General features: G+C 45.7%; 1 protein-coding gene across 1 annotated transcript in view; it reads left to right on the top strand.

Annotated features, from left to right (window-relative positions):
* Positions 1-55: 55 nt before the first annotated feature.
* Positions 56-16,528, top strand: part of RAD54L (RAD54-like (S. cerevisiae)) — a gene marked incomplete at its 5' end in the record, with an annotated part of 17,967 nt that continues 1,494 nt past the window's right edge. The window contains 16 exons of the mRNA XM_010193533.1: positions 56-136; positions 1,173-1,292; positions 2,036-2,096; positions 3,823-3,958; positions 4,728-4,797; positions 7,198-7,486; positions 7,928-8,052; positions 9,457-9,607; positions 10,355-10,481; positions 12,591-12,665; positions 13,100-13,230; positions 13,337-13,447; positions 13,597-13,720; positions 14,032-14,110; positions 14,218-14,397; positions 16,079-16,242. Of these exons, the coding sequence (XP_010191835.1) occupies positions 56-136; positions 1,173-1,292; positions 2,036-2,096; positions 3,823-3,958; positions 4,728-4,797; positions 7,198-7,486; positions 7,928-8,052; positions 9,457-9,607; positions 10,355-10,481; positions 12,591-12,665; positions 13,100-13,230; positions 13,337-13,447; positions 13,597-13,720; positions 14,032-14,110; positions 14,218-14,397; positions 16,079-16,242 (2,024 nt within the window). The remainder of the gene's footprint in view (positions 137-1,172; positions 1,293-2,035; positions 2,097-3,822; positions 3,959-4,727; positions 4,798-7,197; positions 7,487-7,927; positions 8,053-9,456; positions 9,608-10,354; positions 10,482-12,590; positions 12,666-13,099; positions 13,231-13,336; positions 13,448-13,596; positions 13,721-14,031; positions 14,111-14,217; positions 14,398-16,078; positions 16,243-16,528) is intronic.

The following is a 16,528-nucleotide window of genomic DNA, read 5'->3' as shown; positions in this document are numbered from 1 at the left end:
CCCCCGGCTCCGCTGTCCCCTCAGGGTGTGTGTGCGCGCTGTGCCCCTTTTCCAGAGGAGGAGCCTGGCCCCCAGCCAGCTGGCCAAGAGGAAGGCGGGCGACCAGGAGGAAGAAGAGGACTGGCACCCCCCGACGGTGAGCGACGGGCCCCGGGACGTGGCGGCCTCGGTGGGGAGGGAGAACGCCTTGGCATCGACGCTGACCTCCCCCAGGCAGGGTTGGGGTTGAGACTTCCTAGCCATGGGCTGGGGGACGTCGCTGCCTGAGTCAGTCCCTGGTGCCTGGTAGGAGGTTGGTTATTACCCCCACCGTTTTCCGGGGGTGGAGGATGAGCCTCCAAATTTATGCTGGTTTCACCAGTTGGGAGAAAACTTGTGTCTGGGCATGTGGTTGGTAGAAGAACTTTGTTGTGTACAGATGATGCTTCGTGGTTATGGAAAAAAACTAACCCTGGGAGAGCTTCATTGTGTGTTGTGAGGGGGTTTTGGTTTTGTTTTGTGAGGAATAGGTAGATGTTTAAGGCAAAACAGAATGTTATGGTGATGTGATCTGTGTCATACAGGTCAAGAGTTTCACCTAGTGCTTTCTGTGTCAAATTCCCTTTTCTATGCTAGCAGGTGGTTAAAGCCATGCCTCAATCTGAAGAGGACTGTGTTTAAGCAGGAAACAAATCAATGATGTCTTTATCTTCATGCCTTGCTAGTGACCTGAAATCTAGGTTTCTATGTAAGGCCTTTCACCTGCTTAACAGCAGCAGCCATGGGAGCCTCTGGGGACTTTCATGTAGTTTGTTCCATGCTATTGCCTCTTCCTTTTAAGACTTTTCTTCTGCTTTTTTTTGGGGGGGTGGGGGGAAGGAAAGGTGCAGTGTGAATCTTATTACAGATAAGCCTGCTCCTTTACAGGTTGGGAGGTGGTAGCTATTCTTGTAATTAGGAGAGTATTGTAGCCCTCATGCAGTTTCAACTTTAGGGCATGGGGACCTTGGTGTTGTTGCTGGCTCTGTCCTTTGGCAGCAGAGGTGAGTAATGACAGAGTCTGTTCAGAGATGCCCAGCTGGCTGGGTGGATTGTCTGTGTGGTTAGGTGCTTACTGAGTGTGACAGTGATGCATTTATCTTTTGGTCTCACCAGATGCCCCTGAGTTGTTTTGCCTCAATGCTGTTTTTCAGACTCGGAAGAGACAGAAGCCTGTCAGCGAGACTGAGAGTGGAGAATGTTACAGGTCGCCTTTCCGGAAACCCTTGGCTCAGTTGACCAATAGACCTCACTGCCTGGATAGCAGTCAACACGTAAGTGGATGTTACTGCTAGCACACCACAGCAGGTGGGTTGCATGTTGAGCTCATTCATCAAGAGAGTCCCAGCAGGGTTAAATTTTCCTAAATTTCCATTGACCCACTTAATGAGAGGAGTTATGGCAGCACCACACACAGAATCGTTAGGGGAGATCTTTTGCTAGCTCTAGCCATTTAATGTTGAAGGTGTGGCATTATCATGGTTATCCTGAATAAGAGTGCTGTGAGGCCTTCGTGAGGGACAATGCCAAGGGATGTGGGAAGCCTTCGACACAGATAGCTCAAGTGCTGTCTGCCTGGTTTTCTCTGGGCGTCCACTGCTGGAGACCAAGTGCTGGACTGAATGGGTGCTCTCGGATGCTGAAAACCCAGCTCCTTTACAGGAAATGAATTTCCTGACTGAATTACCAAGACAGGGGGAAGTCATAGCCTTTAAAAAAGTGAATAATGCCAGTGGATTTAAGAAGATGGGAGTTAAGAAAAATAAATTTCACGCATTAGAAAACTCAAAGGAAAATAGTTTTGAAAAGCAGAGGTGGTGGGGGGAATTGTGCTGGTGTGTTACTTCCTTTCTTTTGGATATTTTTGAAAGTAGTTGGGGTTGAAGCTGGAATAGATTGAATAGAGAGACTGTCAGCACTTGGCAAAACTGAGTTCTCAATGAATGTACTGGGCTTGCCTTTTTGAGCAATCTCTTATTTCAGACTTTTAAAACAGGTTTTCTTTCTGAATTCCTAGGAGGCTTTTATCCGCAGCATTTTGTCCAAACCCTTCAAAGTCCCCATTCCAAATTATAAAGGTAAGATGAGGAGGTGGAAGGATTGTCTTTGTTCACTGAGTGGTAAAACAGATGCGATGCTCAGGCCTGTCAAATGTATGTGTGGGGATTATTGTTATTTTTTTGCACTGATGCATATGTTTCAGAAATCCTGACTTAATTCCGAAAGAAAAATACTGGCACGTTAGTAAGAAATATGAAGACTTTGCTTATGTTTTGTTTGGATAATCCTACATTTCAGAGTTGGATTTTGTGTCCTTACTGCTATGTATTTAATGTAGTGCCAGAAGATTGTACGCCATATCGCAGACACAAAAGCAAGATGAATTCCACGTGATGAAGGTTTAACATTTGAGTAATACCCTAATGATACTAACAGACAGAAGGCTGTAGGTGAGAAGAATAATATGTGCCAGTTTTCTTTCTACTTGGCTCAAGGCAGTTTTGAAGTTCAAAGCCTCAGCTGGTTTTAATCAGTGAAACACAAGATCTCTGAAACAAATAGACCTGTTCTTGTTTCCTTCTGCCCCATCACCCTCCAGCTGAAAAATTCAAATGCAACTCAACCAGTTTCACTCAAACTTTAGTTATATAAATGTCTGTAAGCAGACTCTGACTATGAAATGACAAGCCCCGAAAGAGCTCGTCAAAGTTAGCTTGTGGGAAAGCAGATTTGTCAGGAGGCTAAAACACAACTGTAACTGGGGAAGCTGCATTCTGTGGCTGTTATCTCGCGCTTTTAATTGGGAGGTGAGGCTGTTTCATTTGCTCTTTCCTTGGTGTGCACACACTGTTGCTTCAGTTTGTGATACAGTCTTGTTTTGCAAGGAGCTTTAGGCAAGCAGCAGGCAAATTGACCCTACTTGAATCTTTCCCAGGCAAAATCAATCTTGGGAGCGCAGTTGTCTGAATTTTAATGGAGAAAAGGATTTCTGTACATGTTCTTTTTATGTTCATCTTCATTCCAAAACTGACATCAAAATATAATACTGGGAAAGGGAACTCATCTTTGGTTTCTGCTTTTCGCAGAAACTGACTCCAAGGCCAAACGTTTACTGTTGCTCAGCAGAGAGAAAACAATACCCTAGAGTAGGTAATGGCAGTATGATGCTAACTATGATACTGCAAAACTTCATCGCTGTTGAAGATCACTTTCTGACTTTGCACAGAAGATACAACTCTGGCTAAGTCTGGGTTAGGTGATGCAAAAAGAGGATTTGGCCCAGTATATACTATTGATGTGGGGATGTAATTATTGAGCAGCTGAGGCTACATTCTGAAATCCTGCTTATCTTTCAAAAAACTAGGGACAACCTTTGGGTACTAGGAATAGCTCCAATGCCCAAAGATAGCTGAGGGAGATGTTGTGCCCGTTTATGGTTGGATGCCTGTTGCACAGGTCTGGGATGAAGCTATCAGTCACCTTGCAAGACAGCTTGTGCTGTTGCGTGCCAGCATATATGGCATCTGTCGCACGCGGTTGTGCCTGTTTTGATGCACGCAATGTGGTAGGCAGTGCCATTGCTCCATCTTTGCCTCTGCTCTTTCACTGTATTCTCTCCTGCCACAGAGTTACCGGCTGTGTGCTGGCAGAGTGCTGCCAAACAGCCGCCCTGTGTGGGTTTGCTGTCTGCACCAGTTGGGCCTGCATCTCCACTCCAGCACCCACCAATCCTAAATGTAACCAGACTCTTCTGCAAGACTGTTTTCTTCCAGGAAGAAGCTGTTCTCCTTTGTTTGCTTTCAGGACCACTGGGCTTGCGTGCGCTGGGTATCAAACGGGCAGGGCTGAGGAGTCCTCTCCATGACCCTTTTGAGGAAGGAGCTCTGGTTCTCTATGAGCCCCCACTGCTGAGTGCCCACGACCAGCTGAAAATAGACAAGTGAGTCATCACCTGGCACAAATATTTCAGCTCTGACCTTGTACGTGTAGGTTTGTGTGCTTTATTCCCAAATGTGCCTAGACTGAGGTCTGAACATCAAGGGAAGCTTAGTTCCAAGTATTTTGCCTCTGATTTGGTTCAGGTATGGTAACAATCAAAGAAGGAGTGTACCCATGGTGGATTGTTCGTGTTCTTCCACAGGCTGTTTCATCTCCCACTCATCAAAAATTTAAACCTGTTGCAGGGAATGAGGATGCACGCATGGAGAAGCTGCTTAGAAAATCTTATGGCTCAGTCGTTAGTCAAGAAACATCAGCATCAAGGGACAAGCAACATTTGACTGTCAGTCAAATGTTAGGCTGCCGGATGGCTTTTATTCTTGGGTAGTTCCTTCTGTGCTGTTGTTATAACTGAAAAGGGCTGTCAGCTGAATCTTCATGGACAGAGAAGGAGGTTTTGTTACTGTAACAAGGAAAAAAAATAACGTCTTTTTAACTGTGTCTCTGAAACACATTCTGCCCTTGTTTCAACCACAGCTGGAATACATGGTTTCACTGATGTTTTGGATTGTAGATCAGGCCCCTGTGACTTCATTCTTAAAACTGAATTAATCCATTTCTCACTTTCTTCTTAGCAGTTGCTTCCATCACACCACTGGGGAGTCCTCGGTATAGCCGTGAGATTTAAAAAAAACCAACCAAACTAAACAAACATATGCTGTGCTGTGTTCATTAACCACACTGTCTTCTTCCTTGACTACCTCCTGCAGGGGCAAAGCACCTGTCCATGTTGTGGTGGATCCTGTCCTCAGCCGTGTTTTACGGCCGCATCAGAGAGAAGTAAGTTTTCCGCTAGGACCTGAGCGTGTGGCTGGAGGACTTGGCGCATTTCAAAAAGCTGCACTTCTTCTGCTGGAATGGTTCCCCACCAACTGTGAGGTCTACGCAGACCGTTAGCCTGTGACAGTCTAACAGACTCCAGTCTGTTGCAAATGCAAAGTGAAACATTTGTTTTAACCATCCTCTTAGAGGCTTGAATGCCGTAAATATCCTCTGTCCTGTGTTAAGCAAAAGGACATGCTGGGAGTATTATGACAGTCCCGTTTGTCCTTGAAATTTACTGCTTTCTTGTGGCTCAGAATCTTCTCATCTCTTACCTCTGATCTAACAGAGTCAGAGCCTCCCAGCCTACATGTGATGCTGCTTAAAGTGCAGGTGTGTTCTCTGTGGAGTTGTCAGTCAGGTCACTGGAAACCAGGGAGCTTCTGTGACCATTGTGCTCTGGTTGCACAGGTCTAGGAAAGCATATTGGCTGACTGTTGTGTCACCAGGGATACCTACCTTAGGAAAAGACCAGATTCTGCAAGGAAATGGGAACTTTCACGATCATGACTGAAACTCCAGCCTTTACTTGGAGTCTGGAAATGTAGCTTTGCTGAGCACAACTCATTGTGGAAGGTGATGGGATATAGTTGCAATAAATTATGTTGCAATTGGGCAGGGTAGACTGTCCACCACTGTGTTCTGCTGGTCAGCAGAATTAATTTGATCTGCAGTCTCTGAGCCAGGAAACACTGAAGCTCTTCTTGCTGGTACCATGATTCCCAGCACTGTGTGGAATAGATTCCTGCTTCATCGTGTTTTATTCGGAGGCAACCCTTTGTGAGTGTGAGCTGTCCATGACCTACCTAGACTTGGAATTTGCCAGTGAAGAGTGCTGAAAAACTTTTTATGTCATAAATATGTCCAACATCACAATACTGAAACAGTGGGTACTAATTTCCAAATATCTAATGTAGGTATCTGGACAGGTTGAAGTTCATCAGAGATGCAGCATATTATCATTTAAGCCTAGAGGCAGCGCAGATGGAAGGTGTGATTGCTGATCTTGCAGGCTAAGCAGGTCAAGCTGGATGTGTCCTGGCATGGGAGATCTTCAGATGGCGCCGGGAGTGCCGTAGGCTGCTCCTAGCTTGTACTTTTATCTCAGAGTTGGTACTAAACCTGTGACCCAGTGTAGTTCGTGTCTCTGGCTACATAGCTGGAGGCACTCTGTTTTTGGGTGAGATACTACCTGCTGGTGCTTTCGTCAAGTAGTTATGTTGGTGTCCTAGACACACTTTTTTCCCCACAACTAGGTATCTCTGACGAGGCAGTCTCTGTTCTAGTCTGACTAATAAGTCTTTGTTTGCTAAGATTCCTGTGCTGCTTTATTCAGGTGATGCTCCCAGACTGTTGCACAGTTTTGTGCTGTCTTTGTCAGGTCTTTTGCCCAGTTGCTCTGAAGTTATGAAACTGAATCCCCAGCCAAATGCACTCTTTAAGTCAGTAATGTATTTTGTAAGTGTTTGACTGACTTAAACTTCATTAACCTGTTATTAAGGGCCTAAGAAAGAAAGAAAAAGACTTGAAAGTGAAGATCCTCTATCTTCTAGTCCTACATAGTGGAGCACAGAGGGCTGCATCCATCCAGGTGTGTTCAGGGTGTGTCCATCACTCCCTGCTCTGTTCACACAATGCAGGGAGCTTGTACGTTCCCAGGACAATGCCCTGGTTTTCTCTGACTCTCTTCACATGATAGAAGAACGTTTTGCAGAGCCTGTCTCTTCCTCCCCCACCTTTTATCTGTCTTGGTGATGTGTCAGAGCCTAATGCAGGGCTGAGCTGTTCTCCCACCATGTGACATAGGCTATAACCTCAGCCCTCTGTCTTCTCTGAAGCTAAATAATCTCTGGGCCTAGAGTCCCCAGATTAGTCATTGTGCTTTAGGCAGAAGCGATGAGGACTACTGAGGGTATTCTGGGAGTTAATCGGGCAGCAGAAACAATTCTCTATGATTCTGTTTTTAAAACTACCTGACTGGGTGGTGTTAAGATTAACCATTAAGATCATCACTGTGAGCTGTGATTGATGCAGATTAGCTGTTAGCTTGGGCCTATCTAATGCAGTTAAGGGTAGAAATTTCTGGGAACTCACATCGGGAAGCTAGTTATAATTGTACAGTTACAATGTTGTAAGATTTTGTGTGTGTTATGAGGTATGTGTTATGCAACCAGATGTGCCTGCGTTTCAGCTGTGTCTCGGGTGATTTCCCTCTGTCTCATTAGAACGCTGTGTGTCCCCAGGGATGTGCTACACAGATTTGCTGTTTGTTGTTGTAGCGGTACTGTGCATTCTGGTAATGAAGTTGTCATTCGGCTGATGTCTCCATTGTGCTCTGAGAGAACAATTTTTTGGCAGGGAGTGAAATTCCTCTGGGACTGCGTGACGAGCCGGCGGATCCCTGGGAGTCATGGCTGCATCATGGCAGACGAAATGGGGCTGGGCAAAACCCTGCAGTGCATCACACTTATGTGGACACTTCTCCGGCAAAGCCCAGACTGCAAGCCAGAAATTGAGAAAGCCATGGTAGTGTCTCCCTCCAGCCTGGTGAGAAACTGGTACAACGAAGTAGAGAAATGGCTTGGGGGAAGGATCCAGCCGCTGGCCATTGATGGAGGCTCCAAAGAAGAGATTGACCGTAAACTAGGTACAGAAATGCTTGCAAATGGTGCGGCTGGCTTAGATCAAAGTCTTGCGTTGGAAGAAGCCTAAAGCAGCTGATGTGAACATCTCTGAGCTGTCATTAGAACTCTGAAGACTGATGAAAGTCTCTCTGCTAACGTGTTTTAAATTAGGCCTTCGCATATTTGGTCATAGCTGATCTTTTGGAATAATCCTAGTACAGTCATGTACTTAAGTTAGGACAGTCCTAGTGCCTCTTCTTTGCTCCAGCCGTAAGCCAGGAAAGGAGTGGGCAGAGATAGGAGGGGGATGGAAGTGGAGACAGTTTTATTGGGAAGAGATGCTACAGAGTAACTGAAACAGAGAGGTTTTCCTAGACTTTAAGGCAAAAGTTTTTACTACAGAGCTTGGACCTTGTTTTAGTTTTCCTCATCCCTCTTTTCCTTTTTCCCCTTTCCATCTGCAGTTGGCTTTATGAACCAGCGTGGCCTGCGAGTGCCTTCACCCATCCTGATCATCTCCTATGAGACCTTCCGACTCCACGCTGAGGCCTTACAGAAGGGCAGTGTTGGGCTGGTCATCTGTGATGAGGTACAGGGGAATCTTTAAGGGTAATCTGTTCCCGATATTTTCCTGAGATCTGGGCAAAACTCCTTCTACTTTCTTAAAGTGGGGGAGGGCAGCAGGAAACAAGGTTTAGCAGTGGATAGCACCCATTCTGGTGCCTGGTGTTTGGAAAGCTCTGGGTAGCCAGCTCATCCATGCTGGGTGAGCTTGAACAAGCAAAGGTGTTTTGAGGAGCTGAGATATTAAGAAAATCCAGGTGATGGTAACTGTGGCCACTATAGGCCCATGGCAGGATGGGGGCACCTATTAGGGCATTTTTAGTGTGAAATATGGAACAGAAAGGAGGTCCACTGCCTGTCTCTGACTCTGAAAGAGGCCTTACTCTGTTGGAATGGTAGTGCCCTGGCTCACTGATCTGGTGTTCATTTGTTTGTGTCTCTTTGCTGAAGTGAGAAGTACTTTGTGTTTGGCCTGGCCTCATGTTCTGCCCAGTAATTTTTAAGTTTGCTCTCTTTTGAGCAAGAGGTTGGACAGAAGAGTCCTGAGGTCTCTCTCAACCTAAAGGGGTCTGTGATTCAGCATGCTCTCTTGTGTGTAGCGTTGGCTGCTGTCAGCCCCCTTACCTGCTCATCTTATTCTGTGCTTGTGTAGGAGTGTGAAAGGCAGTCCCATGGCAGGACCCTCTTCCCCTATCTGTAGCCTCCTGCTTGGGGCAGATCTGGGTGAGGAGTTACCTTGTGTATTTCTTCTTCAAGAAAAGACAGACCTGGCTTGATCCCCTGCTCACTAACAGCTGGGTCTAGCTTTTCCCAGTCTGTGTTGTCAAGCTCTACTTTCACATGGCTGAAATTGAGTTGTTTTTTCATTTATCGTTCCCTATTTGTGGTTATAGGTAGTGAGAGCCAGAGATGCTCTGAAGGACAATAAAACGAGTGCCCTCTCCCTCCTTGAAGTGATCAAGCTGGGGGCCTCAGCCTCTGTTGAGGTGTCCTCACTGCCAGTTCGAGGGGATTTGTTAAATAGTGGTGCCACCCAGTGGTTTGGTTTTGTGTTTGCTAGAGCGATGCTGAGAGGACCTTAAAGGGTGAGCATCCTCACAGGTGTAAGTCACACACCTCTCAGTGCCCCTGGGATGGTGTCAGCACCTGGGGATGTTGGGAATGCAGGTCATTGGCCTTGTGTCTTCCATATGTTCCAAATAAATACTCAGCACTGCAGTGGTCTGGTACTTGTAAAAAGCATTACTTATGCTTTTCCCAGGCATGGGAATTGGGGCCTGTATTCAGATTACCCCTGTGAGAGGTGCAGAACCTCTTTTTATTAGTGTGCAAAGGCCTGGCAGTCCTGGATATAAGTGGTCTAAATGGCTTGTAATCTTGACCTTTAGCGATTAACTCCTTTTTCTTTTCTTTTTTTTTTCCCCCAAAGGGCCATAGACTGAAGAACTCTGAAAACCAAACATACCAGGCTCTCAACAGCTTAAATACACCTCGGCGAGTACTTATCTCAGGCACCCCCATTCAGAATGACCTGCTTGAATATTTCAGCCTGGTGCACTTTGTCAATTCAGGCATCTTAGGTAAGATGTGAACATGTGAGAAACATGAGGGAGGGCGAAGTTGCTGGCAAGGCCTCCCCTAGCTACCCATGTTTGTCTCAGATTGTTGGGTGTCCAGTCCAAGAGGCTTCTCACGAATTCTAGTCCATGCACAACTCTAGTTAAGCACCATTCATCAGATTCTTGGTCTTACAAGCAGCATTTGGGCCATATCTTTTTCTGTTCAGCTGTTCTGTGCTTCAATTTAGTGTAGTTATTACAGGGAGCTGATGTGATTTCCCCTGCCCCCCCTTGAACTGTACTTTGGGCAAGACTTGCCTCCCTGTACTTCCAGTTTGTTCTCTCTGAGATTGTTAATACTGTAACTGCTGCCAGCAGAGCTGCATGCACGCAGGAGTAATTTTTCCCTCTTTCAGCCTGTGACCAGTAATAAGCAACTGATTACAGATAATTTTGGTACAGGCACACATAGTGCCCGTGCTGTTTTTTGTAAGGACAAAATCAGAAAAAGTATAGCTGGAATGTGAGCAAAACCAGTACGTGCCTGACTGGACTCGGGTTTAACTGAAATTGTGTGACCTTTGGCAGTGCATTATTGTTTGAGTACAAAATGATTTTCTGTTGTACAGATGTGCCTGCCTTGTTTACATCTTTCCTGGCTAGAAAGGAAAACAAATCATACCAATGGGGGGAGAGTTTGTCTGTGGGGGGTACTGATCAAAGGTTCTTTGGTAGAAATTGTCACCTTTTCACTTCTGTTTTGTGCAGGGACTGCACAGGAATTTAAAAGACACTTTGAAATTCCCATCTTGAAAGGCAGAGATGCGGATGCAAGTGAAGCTGAGCGACACAAAGGAGAAGAGAGGCTTAAAGAACTGATCAGCATTGTGAACAGGTGAACTTCATCCTTCTCCTTGCAGAGCTTCTGCATAAACCCTTGGTGTATGCTGGTATCTTTCCAAATTACAGTTTTAGCTGTAATAAATTCTCTTGCCAGTTACGTCTATTCAGCAAGTGATTGTGCAAGTATTTATTGCCTAAGGAATCTACATAGCATGTAGCTTTAGTCTGAAAAATAGCACATTGAAATGGCACAGTTAGCTGCAGTCACCCTGAAGCAAATGTACTCAGACTCTGAATCATGATTTGACTCTTTGGTTTCAGTTTTCTTCTGGGATCTGAATAGTCAGGCAGCATCCTTTTTATTCGTGTTAGCATAACAGCAGTGTAGACTGGGTCAGACTTGAGATCCATCCAAGCCAGATGTTGAGTGGCAGACAGAGTATAAGGAATGTCACTCAGTTCTGCTGTTGATTGCCCAAGTCACAAGAGAGTCCAGCTCACACTTTCATAGCTGTGTTGGCTCTGTAGAGTTAATGGGATTAGACTCCTAGTGTCAAGAGATGTGACTTCTGATCCCCCAGTAGCACCTCTGTCAGGTAAAATGCTGTCTTATTTCTCTTTGGTTGATTTTTTTGGTATTTGTTTAAACCTAGTTTCTTTCCTATTTGTGAATACAACCAATTTATCCACTTTTGCTGGCAATCACTGGTCCCTCTATAAAAACTCTTACTAGAGAGACTTTTGAATTCTCAGCATTGTTGGTGTTTTAATTTCTTTTTCTTTTTTCTTTTTTTCTTAATCTGAACTTTTGCAACCATCACAAATACAATCCTGCAGTTCAGTCCTGATAAATTGAATTTCACACCGAGTACAGCCTCTCTATAGAGACAGCCCTGACCTTGACTCAGGTCAGCTTGCAGAAGCCCAAGAGAAAGGAAAGGTTGGGATGAAAAGAGCTTATTTCTTCTTGAAGTGCCTTTATTTCTTTTTATAGTTGATGGAAGAGGGGTGTGGAAGTGTGTTCAGGAATGCTTATGTCTAACTGTGTCAAGGTCTGGGTCCTTTCCTTATTGTGCCACAGCTATGATACAAATAGGGAAGATGAAGCACATAAGTAGAAACAGATGAATTGGTAGAATTTGATAGGAATTACAAATGAGACAGGGATTCAAAGATATGTGGAATCATAGGCGTAAGACTGGAAGGACCCTGGAGAAGGCATCTCGTCCATCTTGCTGTCCCAGGTAGCCCCTTACTTAAACCCCACCCAGCACTGAAATCCTTACAAATTTCCCAGGACACCTTTTCCAGGCCATCACTGACTTTGCAGTTAGAAAATGCTCTTCATGTGTAATGTAAATCTTCCTTACTGCAGTTTAAGCCTGTTACATTTCATCCTACTGCTTATGGGTTTGGAGACCAGATTATTCCTTTCTTTAACAGCCTTTGACAGATTTCAGGGTGGGCTGTCATATATATCCCTGATGTCTGTCTTCTATAGGTTTCATAACGTGATGTTTTTGATGTTTCCTGGCAAAACTGGGTTTCTGCACCGCATTCTTATTGTAGTTGCTCAGTTCAGCATTTTTTTCTAGTCCATCTTGTCTTTTCTAAAGCATGGTAGAGCCACTCCATGGAGCATTTCTAGAGCCCCAAAAGATATGCCCTTTGCTGAAATCTTGGGCCAGACAATGAACCCATCTTGGCTGAGGATGGCTACTAAGCTATTACGTGGGAAGCTGCCTGCTTGTGCTTAGTTATGTCCATAGTGTGTGGTGGTTAAATCCTGTCCTTATTTTCTGTCTGTGCCACTGGTCTGTTGTAGCTTGAGTTGAGAATGCTGTTGATAGTCTGAGTTTGTCACATAAGGGAATAGGCTTGCAGGTGAAATCATGCCTGATCTCTTCAGATCTTGTGAACCAAATTTGAAAGCTTCACAAAGACAGTGGGTAATATTGGCCTCTGTAGCATGGGCTGATGGAGCCTCTTAGCATGACTTGGTGTGGATGGTGGGTGTCTGGCCTTTGCCATGTGTTGGACTGTCACAGACTTTTGGAGATAAGATATCAAAGGGACTTTTGTGTTGAGCTTATGAGGAAGAATAGTGATAAACAGGTTTTGATGTCATCCAAGCATCTGATCTTCACTTTGCTCCCTGCAGGTGTTTAATCCGAAGAACTTCGGACATCCTGTCCAAATACCTGCCGGTGAAGATTGAGCTGGTGGTCTGCTGCAGGTACCAGAGAGCACGTACTCTGCCTGAGAAATGGGAGGAGCAACAGAAAGGACTAAAAAGTTGCAAAAAACCCTTCAACGCATGTGGTGTCTGCTTCGCTATAGGAATGAGACTGTAGCCGTTGGCAATATGTTGCTTTTCCTCCTGAAGCAGGGATGGGCAACCCATAACTGGTGGTTCTGCCAGCCCGCTGGTGTCCTCTGGGCAGCTGTGTACAGCAGAGCCCTGCACTGTGCAGAGCATCTGCAAGCTTCTCTTCCAGCTCTGGACTGAGAGACCAATGCTCTCTACCATCAGCCTTGGAGGCAGTTCTAGGCTGTCTGTGCTGTAGCTGAAAAAGTCAGGCTAAAAGGAACCCACTTTGTGGATGGAGGAGGAGGGATGGGGTTGGTCTGGGGGCAGGCTGAGACTGCAGAGCTCTTGTTCTGTTTCAGACTGACACCTCTACAGGCTGAGCTGTACAAGAACTTCCTGAAGCAAGCCAAGCCAGTGGAGGAGCTGAAGGAGGGCAAAATCAGTGTGTCATCTCTCTCTTCCATCACTTCCTTGAAGAAACTCTGTAATCGTGAGTTGTTCCGCTCATGGGAGTGGGTTTGGTTTTTGCACTGTTGGTGGGGGTTTTTTGGGTCCCCCTTGTGCACTCCACAGTCTGAGCTCTCTTTGTTCTCCAGACCCTGCTCTTATCCATGATAAGTGTGTGGAAGAGGAAGAAGGTTTTATGGGAGCCCTGGACTTGTTCCCTGCTGGCTACAGCACCAAATCTCTGGAGCCCCAGCTTTCAGGTACTGTGGAGCACAACAGTACAAATGTGCTGCCTAACACAGACCATATGCCATGAGACTGTATTTAGAATCTTACCAAGTGGCCCTCCAAGGTCTGGAATTTGGGAACTTCTGCTCTAGCTTGCTTGCTTGCTTGCTTTTTTATCCAGGAAAGATGCTGGTTTTGGACTACATCCTTGCTGTTACAAGAAGCACCAGTAACGACAAGGTGGTTTTAGTGTCTAACTACACTCAGACACTGGACCTATTTGAAAAGCTCTGCAGGAACAGAAGGTTTGTCTTTGGGTTTCATTTGTTTAATCCTGCAAGATTGTACTTGCAGCCTATGATGTAAAAGAAACTGTTTTAAAAGTTCCTATCAACAGGAGCTTGTGATCTCTCTTTTACCTCCGATCCTGAGTTGGAACTTTCGTAGCTTGTACTTTGGCTACTGGGGTTGCTCAGCAGAAAAGCTCTGAACCTCTGCAAAAGCTCCTAAAGCCCATACCCTTGTCACAAGGCTGTTTGTGAAAGATTGTTCTTTTTCAAATAGGATGCTCTAAAGTTCGCAGCAGTCTGATTTTAGCAAATGTTGTATATTCTAGGTATTTATATGTCCGGCTGGATGGCACCATGTCCATTAAAAAGAGAGCAAAGATTGTGGAGCGATTCAACAGCCCCTCGGTAAGTAGAACCTGCCAGATGTGAGCGGCTCTCCTGCCAGTTCTGAATGCTGTGAGTGAAAGTATGGCTGCCTCTGTAGTTTAACCCAAGCCTGTCTTTTTCCACAGAGCCCTGAGTTTATCTTCATGTTAAGCAGCAAAGCAGGTGGCTGTGGTTTGAATTTGATTGGGGCTAACAGACTGGTTATGTTCGACCCAGACTGGAATCCAGCGAACGATGAGCAGGCCATGGCTCGCGTGTGGCGGGATGGCCAGAAGAAGATGTGCTACATCTATCGACTGCTTTCAGTGAGTCTTAATCCTCTCACATCCTTAAAACAGAGTTTTTGGTGCCAGCACAGACTGCAGCTGCTGTGATTGGGACCAGAAGGGGAAGAACCTTTTTGTGTCAGTGACCAGAATGGATTGGAACTTAATTGCTTCCTACCTTTAGACGTCTTGCTGTGGAAAACTACGAAGGTTCAAGCTGGAGGGTTGTTACTGCAGGCTTTGGTTTGTAACGGTGACTGGCTTCTGAGAAATAAACAACTGCAGCTTTCCAGATAAGATGTTGCTTTGAAGTCATTTAGGCATCCGACTTCTTTAATTTTGTGAGATATCTGATGCCAAAGTTGCTGTTGTTCAGTCTGGCTGCAGTCTGTTTTGGTTGGGTGTATGTGTACTTAATAAACAGCAAGTACATTCCCAGAATTACAGCAGCTTTTGGAGCGGAGCTGCCGGTTACCAGCTGGAGTAGCTGCTCTGTGAAGGAAAAGCATGAAGGAGACTTGTCTTCTTCGGCTACTGTAACGTTTGTCCAGCAGTACCAGCAGTGTGACTGGCTTCTGAGAAATAAACAACTGCAGCTTTCCAGATAAGATGTTGCTTTGAAGTCATTTAGGCATCCGACTTCTTTAATTTTGTGAGATATCTGATGCCAAAGTTGCTGTTGTTCAGTCTGGCTGCAGTCTGTTTTGGTTGGGTGTATGTGTACTTAATAAACAGCAAGTACATTCCCAGAATTACAGCAGCTTTTGGAGCGGAGCTGCTGGAGTAGCTGCTCTGTATAGGAAAAGCATGAAGGAGACTTGTCTTCTTGGGCTACTGTAACGTTTGTCCAGCAGTGCCAGCAGTGATCACGGCTCAGAAAGCTCACCTCTGCCCTTTGCCTTCACCTCTCAGTGGTTCAGACTGTGGCAATTTTTGTTTATTTTTTGTAAGCTTGTGTTCCTTAACCAGTTGTCACTTTACTGTGACAAAACAGAATTAGTGTTCCAGTTTTTCTCTGATCTGGCTGCACCTGGAAGCAGGGAGGTCCTTTTGCTTTTAGAACTAGCAAACCAGTCTGCAGATCGTGACTGATCGCCCCCCTCCTCTGTATTACATTTCTTTGCAAAACAGACATTTTGCTCTTAGATTCTTGCCTTAGAAATGTAGTGCACTGGGCTTTCTGCACAGCTATACTAGTAGTCATCTCCCTCCAGACAATGCATGTGATTGACCTGTGTGGGGGTAAACCAGCAAATACTGCCTGTGCTCGTGTTACCCAGGGCTAGCCCTTGTTGTTTTTTGGGGGAAGTTGTGCTTGGGGTTGGTTCTTTTGGGGGGAGGTGTTTTGGGCTTTTTTTGTCAGGGAGTGGCTGTAGCTGCTCAGCTCCTTTCCCTTCCTTCCTGTCAGCACAACCCAGTGTGGTATGTGAGCTCCAGCCACAAGTGGCAGCTCCACCTCTTCCTCATCCCTACCTCTGTTGGGTCCATTCCTGTAGCTGCAGTGAAAGATAAGAGAAGCAGAGTTGGGTTAGATCAGCAACCAAATAGCACGTGGTTGGGGCACAGCTGGTAAAACTTGCCTGTCATCTGTACTGCTCTGGCAAGGCACTGAATGGTCCTGACAGCTTGCTGCCATTTGAACTGTGGCACTTTCCCAATGTAGTGCTCCTTTAACGCTAGTGTCCCAACTGTGCTTCAGCTCTGACCCTCTCTCCTGTAGACGGGGACTATAGAGGAGAAGATATTCCAACGCCAGACCCACAAGAAGGCCCTCAGCAGCTGCGTGGTGGATGAAGAACAGGATGTAGAAAGGCACTTCTCACTTGGGGAGCTGAAGGAGCTCTTCACATTGAATGAGACCACCACCAGTGACACCCATGACAAGTGAGTACTGAATGACTAATGGATGGATTTGGCCAAAACCCCAAAACTTCCACATTTTTGTCTACTGATTGAGGGGATCTGCAGGCAGCAGGAGGAAGGTCAGAAGGATAGCCTCAGGTGTCTCTGCTTCTGAAGCTGCTGACCACCTGCAGATGAGAACTTCTTTGCTGTCCTCCTTTTTTGTTGTCTTAGAAAAGCTGTGCTGGCTGGACAGGGAAGCAAACTGTCTTATTGCTGCCTGTATTTGGAGCTGTGAAGTACAGCAGGTGATGAAAAGAGAGAAATC

Source organism: Mesitornis unicolor, unplaced genomic scaffold (genome assembly GCF_000695765.1).
Source record: "Mesitornis unicolor isolate BGI_N332 unplaced genomic scaffold, ASM69576v1 scaffold22790, whole genome shotgun sequence".
Taxonomy (NCBI): Eukaryota; Metazoa; Chordata; class Aves; order Mesitornithiformes; family Mesitornithidae; genus Mesitornis; species Mesitornis unicolor.
The sequence above is the reverse complement of the archived record's forward strand: the minus strand, read 5'-3'. Positions and strand labels throughout refer to the sequence as shown.